The sequence below is a fragment of the Microcebus murinus genome, chromosome 18 (assembly GCF_040939455.1).
Source record: "Microcebus murinus isolate Inina chromosome 18, M.murinus_Inina_mat1.0, whole genome shotgun sequence".
NCBI lineage: Eukaryota > Metazoa > Chordata > Mammalia > Primates > Cheirogaleidae > Microcebus > Microcebus murinus.
In genome coordinates, this window is record NC_134121.1 from 3847341 (window position 1) to 3860018 (window position 12678).

At 46.2% G+C, this 12678-nt stretch overlaps 1 protein-coding gene across 6 annotated transcripts in view; it reads right to left on the bottom strand.

The window, feature by feature from the left end:
• Window positions 1–12678, bottom strand: part of SPECC1 (sperm antigen with calponin homology and coiled-coil domains 1) — a 277492-nt gene that overhangs the window by 21503 nt on the left and 243311 nt on the right. For 5 of the 6 annotated variants that reach the window (XM_075994027.1, XM_075994026.1, XM_012737893.2 and 2 more), the window contains 2 exons: window positions 11322–11438; window positions 1137–1196 (listed from right to left, as the gene is read on the bottom strand). In XM_075994027.1, coding sequence (XP_075850142.1) covers window positions 1137–1196; window positions 11322–11438 — 177 coding nt within the window. The remainder of the gene's footprint in view (window positions 1–1136; window positions 1197–11321; window positions 11439–12678) is intronic. The other variant, XM_075994025.1, reaches the window with a different exon arrangement.

The following is a 12678-nucleotide window of genomic DNA, read 5'->3' on the forward strand; positions in this document are numbered from 1 at the left end:
TATGTTCTATTTTTTAATGTCTCTTTTATATTCTGGGTTATTTCCTTATATTTATTTTCCAGTTTAATGTTCTCTCTTTTGTATCTAATCAGTTTCGCAAGTCATCTCATTGTGTTTTTAATTCCAAATTTTCATTTCTAGAAGTTTTATTTTATCCTTTTTCCAAATCTCTTTTTTGACAGTATCATCTTTCTTCCTTATGGTTTCTATTCTTCCATTTATCTCTTTAATATGTTTAAACACAATCTTTTTGTACTCTCTTTCTTATTATTATTCTGATAGATAATCTTGTTTGTCTTATCTGCTGACTAGATCAAATAGATTATTTTCTTGAGTGTTTTATAATTTTGGCTTGCAAGCATATTTTCAGCAGCCATTGTACTACCAGCCCAGGAGCTTCCTGCACCAGAGAACATAAGTAAGGGCTTCATGTATCATGGATATAAATTTGAACTCCAAGTCTTATCTGGCCCTGTTTTCTTTTCTTATAAGAGGTCTTCTTTCTTTTTTTGCCCACAAAAAAATCCAAGGTGGAGACAAGCTTCCTTACTACCTCCCTGGACCGGCAGGTGGAGTTTTTAAAATTTCCACTTTCACTAAGAACAGCCTGTTTTGCACCTTGGATTTATGTGGGAATCTCAAGTACTAATGCTCTGCTTATGGGAGTGCAGGGTCTTGTCTCTTGCTCCTGCGTGGGCATGAAATAAAGCCTGCAGCCACTGGGGCCTACACTCATTAGGGTCCTTTATTATGAGCCCTATACCATCAGCCCCACTCCACCCCCTGGGGTTTCCACAGTCTCAGCTCATGTCTTTTGGCTCTCTTTACTTTCTTTTAAAATTTCTGGCATCTGGTTATTTTCCATTCCTTCCTGAGAACTCAGCTATGTATTGATTTTTTTTAATTACATTTTATTTAGATTTCTAGGTGATTTGAACAAGAGGCCTTTAATGATAATTCAGTCTGTGTTTCCAGAACTTAAATTTATCCATAATGAAATGTTAATTGACAAAACACCAAATCATGTCTGATTAGACCAACCGAGTAACTTTAAATTAGGTATAGTAGAGAGCATAAAGTTCTTTCTCATATAATTAGAATAAAGCATCACATGGGATACAAAACAGAGCACTTACCAGGCTGGGCCTGATGCCCACACTTTCAGCTGCTTCAAATGCCAACAAGAGATTCCTCTTCTAGGTTAAAAAGACAAAGAGATTGGAATCATCAATTTAAAATATATAACTTTTGCTAGGAAAGAACATCAATTGACACTCTGATATAGACTATCTACTAATATTATGCAAATAATAGTAAGTCAAATATACAAACAATGGCTTCAGTTTAAGAAAAAAAGATTAACTGGTTACAACTGCCACTAAAAATTACATTACTGACTGATAACTATCAAAAATAAATATTCGTTAGGTAATTTTTCACTTTGTCAAGATTTATGCCATACACATTCTGTTGTATAACAAAGTTGCTTAATCATGGTGCTATATCAGAAAAATTATCAAAGTAGAGTATGTGTATGTATCTATCCATCTATCTATAGTTCAATATAATTATATGAAAAGCTGTTCTTTTCCCCAATTCAGGTCCTTAGGAGAACCACCTTTTCATTTTCTCTTTAGTTATGGCGATTACATTACCTCCATATCTTGATAATATGCTTACACAACTATTTCTTGATTTCTAAAACAAAAGCATTATCTGCTGACTTCCTCCAAGATGAATAAGGACTTAGGTACCATGCATCTCTCTCCTCCTTTCATCATAGTCCTGCAGCTAATTTTAGTTCCCTTATTATTAGTTATGTTTATGACCTTAAATTACACCGGTTATGTACAGCATTTCCCGACTCCACTTTGTATAAGGAGAAAGTTGCCCTGTCTTTCCTCTACCATGTCAAGTTTTACTTTTAAATTGCTAAAGCTAAGACCATCTGCTTCCTTTAGAAGCACCTGTAGGCATTCTGTACTACTAGCGTGACTCTGGAAGCTGAGAATAGGCAGCGCCCGTGCAGCCTGAGCGCCCTGTGCCTCCCGCAGCCAGCTGTGCTGTGTCCTGTCCACTCCACTCGCAGCTTTGTGCCAGGACCCTCCTCTTGTCACTCTGCCAATCGCTCAGAATCAGTTTAGTCCGCTCCAGATTTTATCCTGCATTTCTTCAAAAGTTTGGTTTTTTCCTACAGTTTCTGCTTGTTTGGATTTTTCTTACTGGGAGAAGAATTTTATGCCTCCTTCTCATCTGCTTCTTACCCATTCTGACCACTGCTTTCAACTCATAAGCTTCTCCTTGCAGCCACCGACTTTCTGTTCTGACAGGGAGGGCTGCCTCAGGTTTGGACCCTAACTTCTCTGCACAGCTGCTCATTTTCTCCATCAACACAGCCTCCATCTCTTAATCCTCTCATCATTCTATAAAACTCCTTCAGCCCAGAGCCACCCAGAACCTTGCATGGAGTTTTGCATTATACCTGTTTTGCTAAAGCATATGCCTAGGTTTCTTTAGTAAAGGAAAATGAAAATCTCTGGACACACCCCCCCAACAACTGCTTATGCAAAAGGAAAGGTCAAGCCCGGAGGCCAGCTGTGCAGCACTCCTTCCAAGTGAGTAACCTTACCAACATCGTGCGTTAGCCAGATTGCCCCTGGGAAAGGCAAAAGGCCTCAGGCATCTATAAGAAAAGTCCCCACAGCTCCTCCCTAAGGAAATTCCTTGCTGGGCTCCCATAACAAAGGACATGCAAATTGTAATTTGGGGTCTGCAGACTAAGTCTAGCTCCTAAAACTAAAGTCTGTTCAATTCCACAGGAATATATTCATTCCAAGTTTATCTTCCCAGGTGCAGAACACAGGACATTCCTCAACTTACCCAGGGACATATACATAATGGATTCTTTCTTCAATCCCTTTTTGTCTTCTAACCTTGGCCTTATCATATGTAAAATGTAAATTTCCTGGGCCGCAGAAGAATGTAACCATTTTCCTCACTGCCCACCCCCCTCCTACTTTTTCTTTCTTTACGGGTACCTCTTCCCCTTAAACACTGAAGCTCCCACATTCTGCTGGGGGGATGGGACACAGTTGTGGGTATGTCTTTGCTTGTGCTCCCCGCACCCCACACGTGTCCTCAAACTTTGGCTTAATGCCGTGCCCTTGACTGAAATCTTTGCCTCAGTCACTTATTTTGGGTTGTCCCCTTCTTAACAAAGGCTATGGGGAGACACATTTTCTGGATGAGTTCATACATGAAAAGATCCCTTTTCTATGATCACACTTGACTGACAGTCTGGCTGGACAGAGAATTCTAGGTTGAAAATACTTTTCCCTCAGAATGTTAAGGGCTCTTCTCCACAGAAGTTCAGTCCTAGTGTGCAGCTTCTTTTTGAGGCTCTCCCAGGTGTTCTCAGACATCAGACAGACATCAGTCTGTCCACTGAGATGACTTACACATCACTGAGCCACGCCTCCCTCTCCTTAATTCACAGCAAAGCCACTGGGATTATACTAAACTTTAATTAAATTGGTACATTAAGTATATAATTGAGAGACTAGTATTTCTCTGTTTTTCTACATATATCCCCTGTACAATTTCTTAATTTTGTACGTTATTTTTTTTCAGGTTTTATATGTCCTTTAGTACCCTTTCCATCTCCCCCATGGCTTTCCCTGTCTGCCACTGCCGGGACATCTGGAACCTGAAGACCAGAGGGTTTGTCCAGACACAAGCAAACTCTGCTCTAGGAAGCAGGTCAGAGAAAGCGGAAGGCTGTCACGTTTTCTGCAGTCTGTGGTCGAGGGCTCAGGGAGCCTTGGTCTGTGGTGGTCTGGCCCAGGCCTCTCTTCTTTGACACTGAAGGAAATTAATGGGGATGGGCAGGAGCCTCACGCCTGTTTGCATGACACTGCTCTGCTCTGCAGAAAGGAGCTGTGAATTGGCTCCCAGCTTGCTTCCACTTAGCCCAGATTAGCAGTGGCTTCTCCCGTCGCAGTGCCAGTGCGAGTGGTGCCTTTATTCTTCTTTTAAAATCCTTTTGGTTAGTTTAGGGGGAGGGATGGGGTTTGTAAGCCAGCTTTTAGGTTACCAAAGATACAAACATTTTCATGGCTTTTGAGGACTAAACTCTGATCTTTTTCTTTTGCTAAAAACTCCTTCCTAAGGAGGCCAGCTGGGTCAGGCTGACAAATGCTAAAATTCCCACTAAGCGGCTCTTGTTAACCAAATAAAGCAGTGGTTTACTTCCCAACCTGATTCTGGTATAGCACTAACAACACCTAAAAGATAAGAAGCCCCTACCTTAACCCCAGCATCCTAGCAGATGCCTATCATAAATTTAAAATACCTTAACTCAAGCATCCTAGCAGATGCCTATTCGTAAATTTCTTAAACCATCCTAGCAGGCGCCTATTGTAAATTTAAAACATCATCCTGTGTGGACCTCAGAGTGCTCACACCCTTATCTTAAAATAAGCATATCCTTTCTAGTCTTCTAGATAAAATCTAACTCTCTCAGCCAATTGCCAGCCAAGAAATCTTTAAACCCACCAATAACCTGTAAGCCCCCGCTTGGAGATGTCCCACCTTTTTGGGCCAAACCAATGTATGCCTCTCATGTATTGATTTGTGCCTTTGCCTGTAACCCTTGTCTCTCTGAAATGTATAACACCGAACTGTAACCCAGCCACAGTGAGTCCATTTGCCCAAGGCCTCTTGGCAGTGGCTCCGGGTCATGGTCCTCATATGTGGCTCAGAATAAATCTCTTAAAAATTATTTTGCAGAGTTTGGCTTTTTTTTCGTTGACACTTTTGATATGTAATAACAAATTGCTTTCTAAAAGTTTACACCAATTTTCAGTTCCAGCAATAGTGTGTAAGCGTCTACCTCCTCATACTCTTGAAACTGCCTTTACACACTGATAAAGGAGTGTGTGAAAATTTTAAGGCTCAACCCCCACTGGCTGACTGAAAGGACCCCCTCATGGCCAAAGGAATATCCTAAAATTAAATTGTCTGCCAGGAGGAGGGAGGTCAGACACGCCTTATCATGCCCCCCTCCCTTCTTGGAGACATCCTTTGTAACCCAATAACAGGCCTAAGGATATGCAAGACACACCTGCAGGTCCTCAATTTACACAAAAAAATCTATGTCCAAGGCTTATCTCTGATAACAGCTACTTATGTTAAAACATTCCAAGCCTTTAGACAAAGCTTCCTGTCTTTAACCAATTATAATCCAAAAAATCTTTAAATCCACCTATAACCTGTAAGCCCCCCCCAAGATGGCCCACCTTTTTGGGCCAAACCAATGTCTGCCTCCCACATATTGATTTACGACTTTACCTGTAACCTCTGCCTCCCTGAAATGTATAAAAATCAAACTGTAACCCAGTCACATTGAGCCCACTTACCCAAGACCTCTTGGGAGGGGCCCCGGGTCATGGTCCTCAAATTTGGCTCAGAATAAATCTCTTTAAAATTATTTTACAAAGTTTGGCTTTTTCCTGTTGACAGATGCAAGGTGAGAACTGTGGTAAAGGCCTAGCTAGAAATAATGATAATATTTAGCCACTGTCCCCCTGCTTCCTTCTCCATAATTGCCACACGGAGCCACACAGCTGGTGGTCATAAAGATTCTTAGCTTTCTCCATCGATGGTGTCACCTTTATGAGATCTAGGGGCAGTTTCTGAGGTGTCTTCCAGGCCTGCCTCCCAGTGGGGATGTGGCTGGCCCACCCAGACCAGGGCCCGTATGTATGGAGGAACTGACTCCACTGGTCTTGTGACCCCCCCACCCAAGAACCTGGTCAGCAAAGAAGATAATTTCTACACCCCTATGGTTCCGCCCCAAACCCAGCCAATTAGCAGACTCAATTGCCTACGCCAAACTGTCTTTAAAAACCCTGTCTCCCAAATTCTCAGGAGGTGGATTTGAGAAATTCCGCCTGTCTCCCGCTTAGCAATGTGTGGAATAAAAACTCTTTCTCTATGGTAAACCCTGCTGTCTGGGTGTACTGGCTTCATCTTGGGCAGTGGGCAAACCTGGGTGGGCGGCAACACTCTTATCTGCACAGAATATTATGATTTCCAAAAGTCTCTGCCAAATGCATCAGGCTAAAAATATTTTATTGTTTTAATTTGCATTCTTTGACTACTAGAGAGGTCTAAGGAGAAGATATTTCCAAACCAAATGTTCTGCACAGAATTACACCAAGACCCTGGTCTGATCCCAAAGAAACCTCTTGTGTTTTCTAAGCAGATAGTAAACATAGAAGAGATAGTTTGTGCTGAAACATTATCTCAAAATACTCTGAGATAGTAGAGAGTATAACATGAACATTATAGAGAGGGAGTGGTTTTTGGCAGCAGCGGGACACCAGTGCCAAGTGTCGCTGCCCCAGTGCTCTTTCATCTGAGCACTGTCACTGCCCCGCACAGAGACCGCGGGGCAGGCACAAGCGCAGGCGGCGCACGCTCAGAAGGGCCTCGCTTTGCCCATGGGCCGTGAACTTCAGCTGTAGGTCGGCACACAGGGCCAGGACAGGTGAATGGCTGTCACTGCCTCAGTCTCTGCCCTCGTAGGGGAGGAAGGTGAGGGCCTTCTGGTTCCAGTGGAAGCGCCAACCCACGGCAGAGTTTGTCGCTGGCTCTGCTGGCGAGCGTTGTGCCAGTACAGCCTCCGACCCGAAACCGACGGGAGAAAAGATGGCAATTCCAGACTTTCTCCCCCTACATTCACATATCATTTCAGACACTGACATAAATATTCTATTCTATTCTATCATCTGAACCTGTTTAAGTGGATAGTTTCATAGGCTAACAGATAAACGCCCAATCTTTTTTGAAAGGGGCAGCCTTGCTGAAATAACAGGAAAATACCTAATCCTGCAATTTCCTAATAACAGCTAAAGATCAATCATGAGCTCTCTCCCTGCTCTCTGCTCTTTCTCTTGCTAACTGACTAGCTGGCAGGCTTTCCTGACATCTGAAAAGAGCCTAAACAGACAGAAAGGAAATATAGTTCTTTCTCTTTAAAACTGCCGTTGGGCACCTACCACAGGCCTCAGTCTTTTCCCCAGGGACAGAATCAATGACAAGACCTCAAGGTGAGTGACAAGCCCATCTGCCCTTCTGTTATCTTCCTGCTGCGAAGAGGAGGGGCATCAGTGCTCACAGCACCGTTAAATTGGCTGCAACCATAAATCGTCCTCACGCCCTTTTTACAATTCCTAAATAAAAAGCCTGAATACATGATTCTCTTCCCAACACACTCTTCCTCTTCCTCTCTGTTACCATGTTGGCCCTTTTTCACTTGGGAAAAGTAAAACTTCTTTCTATCCTAAACTTTGGAGAATCTCAAAGCCCGCATGCACTAGCTGTGCACCAGCACTCCACCCTAACATTTTTATCGAAAAAAACAAAAAACGCCAGAACCTTCCACTGACTTGTAACTCACACCCTCTGATTGTACATCTTCTTTAATATTATAGAAGACATCCTTGTTAGTTTTTATCCAAAATACCCTATTTAACACCGGTGTCAATTTTTTTTTTAGACAGAGTCTCACTTTTGTTGCCCAGGCTAGAGTGAGTGCCGTGGCGTCAGCCTAGCTCACAGCAACCTCAAACTCCTGGGCTCAAGCGATCCTCCTGCCTCAGCCTCCCGAGTAGCTAGGACTACAGGCATGCACCACCATGCCCGGCTATTTTTTTGTATATGTACTTTTAGTTGGTCAATTAATTTCTTTCTATTTTTAGTAGAGACGGGGTCTCGCTCAGGCTGGTTTCGAACTCCTGACCTTGAACAATCCGCCCGCCTCGGCCTCCCAGAGTGCTAGGATTACAGGCGTGAGCCACCACGCCCGGCCAGGTGTCAAATTTAATTGGTTTAATTACTTCCATCCATGGGGCAGCATGATTTTTGAACTTTCTGAGCTATCTATAGCTATCTGATACAACTCTCAGATTTTTATTTTAATACATTTTTACCAACATTAGAGGCCTCTCTTGGTGCCCTTTTTGATGTATGTGTACATCCTCCCCAAAACAAACAAAAAACCAAAAGAAAACCCTGCCTCCCCCCTCCCCACGGCCTTACTGGAGCGTGGTGGCAGGCTCGGTGGAGGTGGTCGCCACTCATCCTCACGCAGTCTGAAGTGCGCTCCATCCAAGGTGGCTCCTCCCTTTGCAACCCAACTGCCAACACGCCGCTTTTAAGGGAACCTCCCTCCCCCTCCCTCCCTCAAGTGAGAGCCCGTGCAGGAGCTGCCCACGTGAGCTCGGCGTTGCACCGTGCACACCTGCCCCGCTGGCACAGCTTTCTGGAAACCCTCACCATCACTGCACTAGGTAAGACCTCTCTCCCCAAACAGAGCACAAGTGTCCCCCAGGCCCAGCCGCACACTGAGTGGTCAGGGCCTGTCCTGCAGCCACCGTCTCAGGGGACAGGGCATTCGGGGAGCAGGAGGGACCAGCAGTCCCTTTTGGGAGCAGCCTGTGGGTGGCAACTAACAAACAGAGTCCTAGGCTCGGAACACCAACTCAAGGCGACTGTGAAACCAAACAGAACTTCAAATGAAAAATTCCAGCTCTCCAGCACCGACTCGCCACAGACCTGCAATCTCCCCGTGCTGGCTGGGGGGCTCCCCAAGGGCAGTGAGACAGACTCAGAGGAAATTCAATCCTACGTGGAGCAAACAGGGGCCCTGTCCCATAAGGACAAAGAAAACCAGCCCACCACGACACCTGCCTGTCCAGCCACAGGCTGCCACGGCTGCCGGAGGCCGCAGGGCAGCTGGCGGCTCCGTGCCCGGGAATCACGGATCAGAGGAGACAGACGCTTTGGTCATCAGGAAGCAAAGCCGGCGGTTCAGGGCCTGAACACAAACGCCGACAGGCCCGCCATCCCCGGCAGATCCGCACTGGCTGCGGGCGAAGCAGCCAGCCGTCGGGACGACCGTGCGGAACATGGCGGGCACCGCGCTTTCAGGAAGACGCGTGCTCAGGGGCGTGAGCTCACACCCGTCAAAGGTGTTAAATAGGGTATTTTGGATAAAAACTAACAAGGATGTCTTCTATAATATTAAAGAAGATGTACAATCAGAGGGTGTGAGTTACAAGTCAGTGGAAGGTTCTGGCGTTTTTTGGCTTTTTCAATAAAGATGTCAAAGCGGAGGGAACAGACACCCGTGCGGCGGGCTGTGGCCGCGGCTGGTCCTCCCTCTGCTGGACAGCAAACACCAAGGTCCTCTCCTCTACAGCTCCCTCAGGACCAAGGGCCTGGGTGTGCTCCTCCACCTGGGCAGCTTTAAATGCCACCTGTCCCCGCCCTGTCTGGCACAGCCGCCACTCATGCCGTGTGGCCACATAAGTTAAAATTAATTAAAGTTGAAATTAAAAATTCAGTTCTTCCATCACAGTGGTCACATTTAAAGTGCTCAACAGCCCGTGGTTGGTGGCTGCCAGCAGCCAGGGCGGTCACTCGCGGTGGGCCCTCTCCAGGCCGGCTCTCCCACCCGGGCGGGTCTGTCGTGCAGCCACCGACAGGGCCGCCTGTGTGTTTCCCAGGCAGCCCGGACATAGCATGACTTGGACACGACTTCTCTCCCCCCAAAATATTTATTAATCTTGTCCAACCTGCTTCACAGATTACAAACAAAGCACCCTATGTAAAGGTGCTTTAAGATTTTAGCACACTCTGAGACAGTTAATTCTACATGTCAATGTGCATCAAAAGCAGATAGATGCGCGCGCACACACATACACACACCCTGCTGGTTCACTGCTGTGACAACCCTAACACCTTAAAAATCAAATCACTTTGCTCAGTTATTATCATTGCCATGACCATTTTTTGGACTTTATTTAAATTATGATATGGGGGAATCAAAATGGAACTTTTAAAGATGCCCCCCATCTCAGAAGATGCGCTGTCAAACTAGGCACCTGGGAGCTGTCCCTGACTCCTTCCTTTTCTCGTCACCTACAACCACTCTGTCACAGGGTCCTGCAGCTAAGACACGTCCCAAATCTTCCCTACCACCCTAGTCCCAGCCAGCAGTACAGCTGAGGACACTGGGCACTCCCATGAACTATGGCAACAGCTGCCTAGCTGGCCACTCCTCTTTCATTCTTGTTCCCTTTCCAGTTCACCCTTTCACATGACAGCCAGAGAGACCTTTTGAAGACCTCTGGTCTCCGACCTGCCGAGACCCCCACGCGCTCCCACAGCCCTGCTTCTCTCTTCACGACTTACAACTGCTCGTTTACGATTCGACCTGCTGTGAGTTGAGCTGCCTGCTTACTGTCTGTCTACCTCATGAGGGCACAGAAATGTCTCTGCTGTCCACTGTCGTCTTTGCCACTGTATGCGAGATAATTCCTGGCAAGAAATTCTTGCTGGTTGGCTGAGGGCAGGGTCTAGTATAGCATTTTCCAAAGTACATTCTGTGGAATATTTGTAGGATGTTCTAGGTCAGGGGTTGGCAAACTACTGTTCATGAGCCAAATCTGGGCCAAATTTGCCTGTTGTTTTAAAAAATATATTTTTATTTTAAAAAATTTATTACAGATTTTCCACTTCACAGAAAAAAATTGCCTGTTTTTGTAAATAAAGTTTTATTGGTACACAGCCATGCCCATTCATTCACAAATTGTCAATAGTCACTTTACCCCAATGGTAGAGTTGAGCTGTGACAGAGACCAACTGACCCACAAAACTTACTGCTTGGCTCTTAGGAACTTTGCCAACCCTTTTTATAGGTGATTATAGTAAAATAAATTAAGTTAAAAGTTACGTGGATCCGATATTTGTTGGGTTAAACAAAATCTCGTCAATTTCTCTAATTGTAGGACTTCTTGAAGTTTTTAATGTGTGATGTGCATTGTGCTTTCTAAAAATGTGATATATTAATAATAAATAGTTTCTCAAGCTTATATAAGAGCAGGAAACTCTTTTTGGTAGTGCTTGTTGGTTCTCTCTAATAGACTTGGAAAAATGCTGGCCAAGGTCTTAACCATGAAGGTGAGATTCCATCAGGGCTTTCTCTGGAAAGCAGCCACAGGAACTTCCCAGTGGCCTCAGGAATCTAGTCTTCACTGCTTTTTTCTAGGAAACACGGGCTGTTGAGAAGGGAAACTGAGAAGCACTTGCTGAGGATGGGAGTCCAATGAGCAGTCACCCGTTTGGTAGTTATCTGTGCGCAGTATCGTCGTCCCAACTTCAGCTCCAGGTCTACAAAGCCCTCCCTGACTGGGAGGCAACAGCCAGGAGTTCCCATGGCTCCTCTTGTAAGCAAGAAAGTGGGGGCGACTTACTTTCTCCTGACTGTTCAGCTCCTGGTAGGGGATGTGGGCAGGCAGGTAGGTGTGGAGCAGAGCACAGAAGGCCAGGCCGTCGCTCCAGCTGCTGCTGAAGTTGGTGATGTCGATGTTCTGTGAGGAGGAAAAGCAGGATTCACCAAACATCAAGGATTTGAGGGAAAACTGTGATAAGATGGAAACCCATCTGTGATTTTCAAGTCAGGCAACATCAGAATAAACTACCCAAATCTGCTGGTAGTCCATCTCATTTTGGTACTATGAATGGCCTGGGGTTGGCCAAATCCATCCACAGAATAGCATGACAAAAAGGCTTCAAACAATAGGGAATTTCTGTCTGCCCCAAGGGAGAGTCATTAAAGGCTCCGATATATCCTATTGTCAAACTAGCCCATCTGACTGACTCTGTAGATCCCAGCATTCCCCAGCCTTATTTGGTCAAGGAAGAACCACCGTCAGGACCACCCCCAGCATCGTCGTCTATGTAAAGCCCGATTACAAGCAGACTGAAATAACATCTTAAAGGCCCACATGGCCAGTCTATGGCTGGTTCCTGCTACCACATTTTTCTCCCCACGACTTGGGAGGCTTCCCAGGGAAGGAGAAAACCCTGCCTGCTCAGCACGTCTGTGCCAGCACACTGAAGGAGCAGGCTCCACAGGCATCCCTCCTTCAGGACAGGGCGCACGCTGAGAGGGAAACCCAAGCCCAGCTTTAAATCCAGGCCCGTGGAGAGGATGGCCGATGAAGCTCCCGGACAGGTCCCCAGGCCACCTGGGGACTGCAGCACACCTCGACCTCTTAGACCCCCAGAGCTGTCACCCACCTGCTGACCCGAGCACAGTTTTCTTCCTTGGATCTGCAAAGCTTGTCCCCAGTGAAATGCCAGGTTCCGAAGCCCACTGACGCCACATGACGCAGCGCCGGGAGGCCACGAGGGGTGCGGAAGTGCGCATGCTCAGGCCTGGCTGAGTCTTAAGTCTGTGTTCGGAGCACTTAGGGGGCAGTAAGAGGAACTGGGCAAGACCAGGGCTCCTTCCTGCAATCTCCCCACACCCACTGGGGGTCGTCCTCCTCCTCCTCCTAACACCCGTCCTGGGGGAAGGGCAGCCAGCAAAGGACGGCGGGCAACTGTAATGAGTTGAGGCTAAACTCTGGTGGGATCAAAGCCGTGGTTGAAAAAGAATCAAACAAAATGACTTGTAAGCTCAGGAGAGCTCAGAGGGCCTGGATACTTGGGGACAGACTGTGGCTCATGGCCTGTCTGGGGGCGCGGGGGGGGGGGGGCGGCTGTATCTCCCCACAGACCTTTGTACTTCAGCCGTAAGAACACACAGAAAACCAAGCGAGGAAA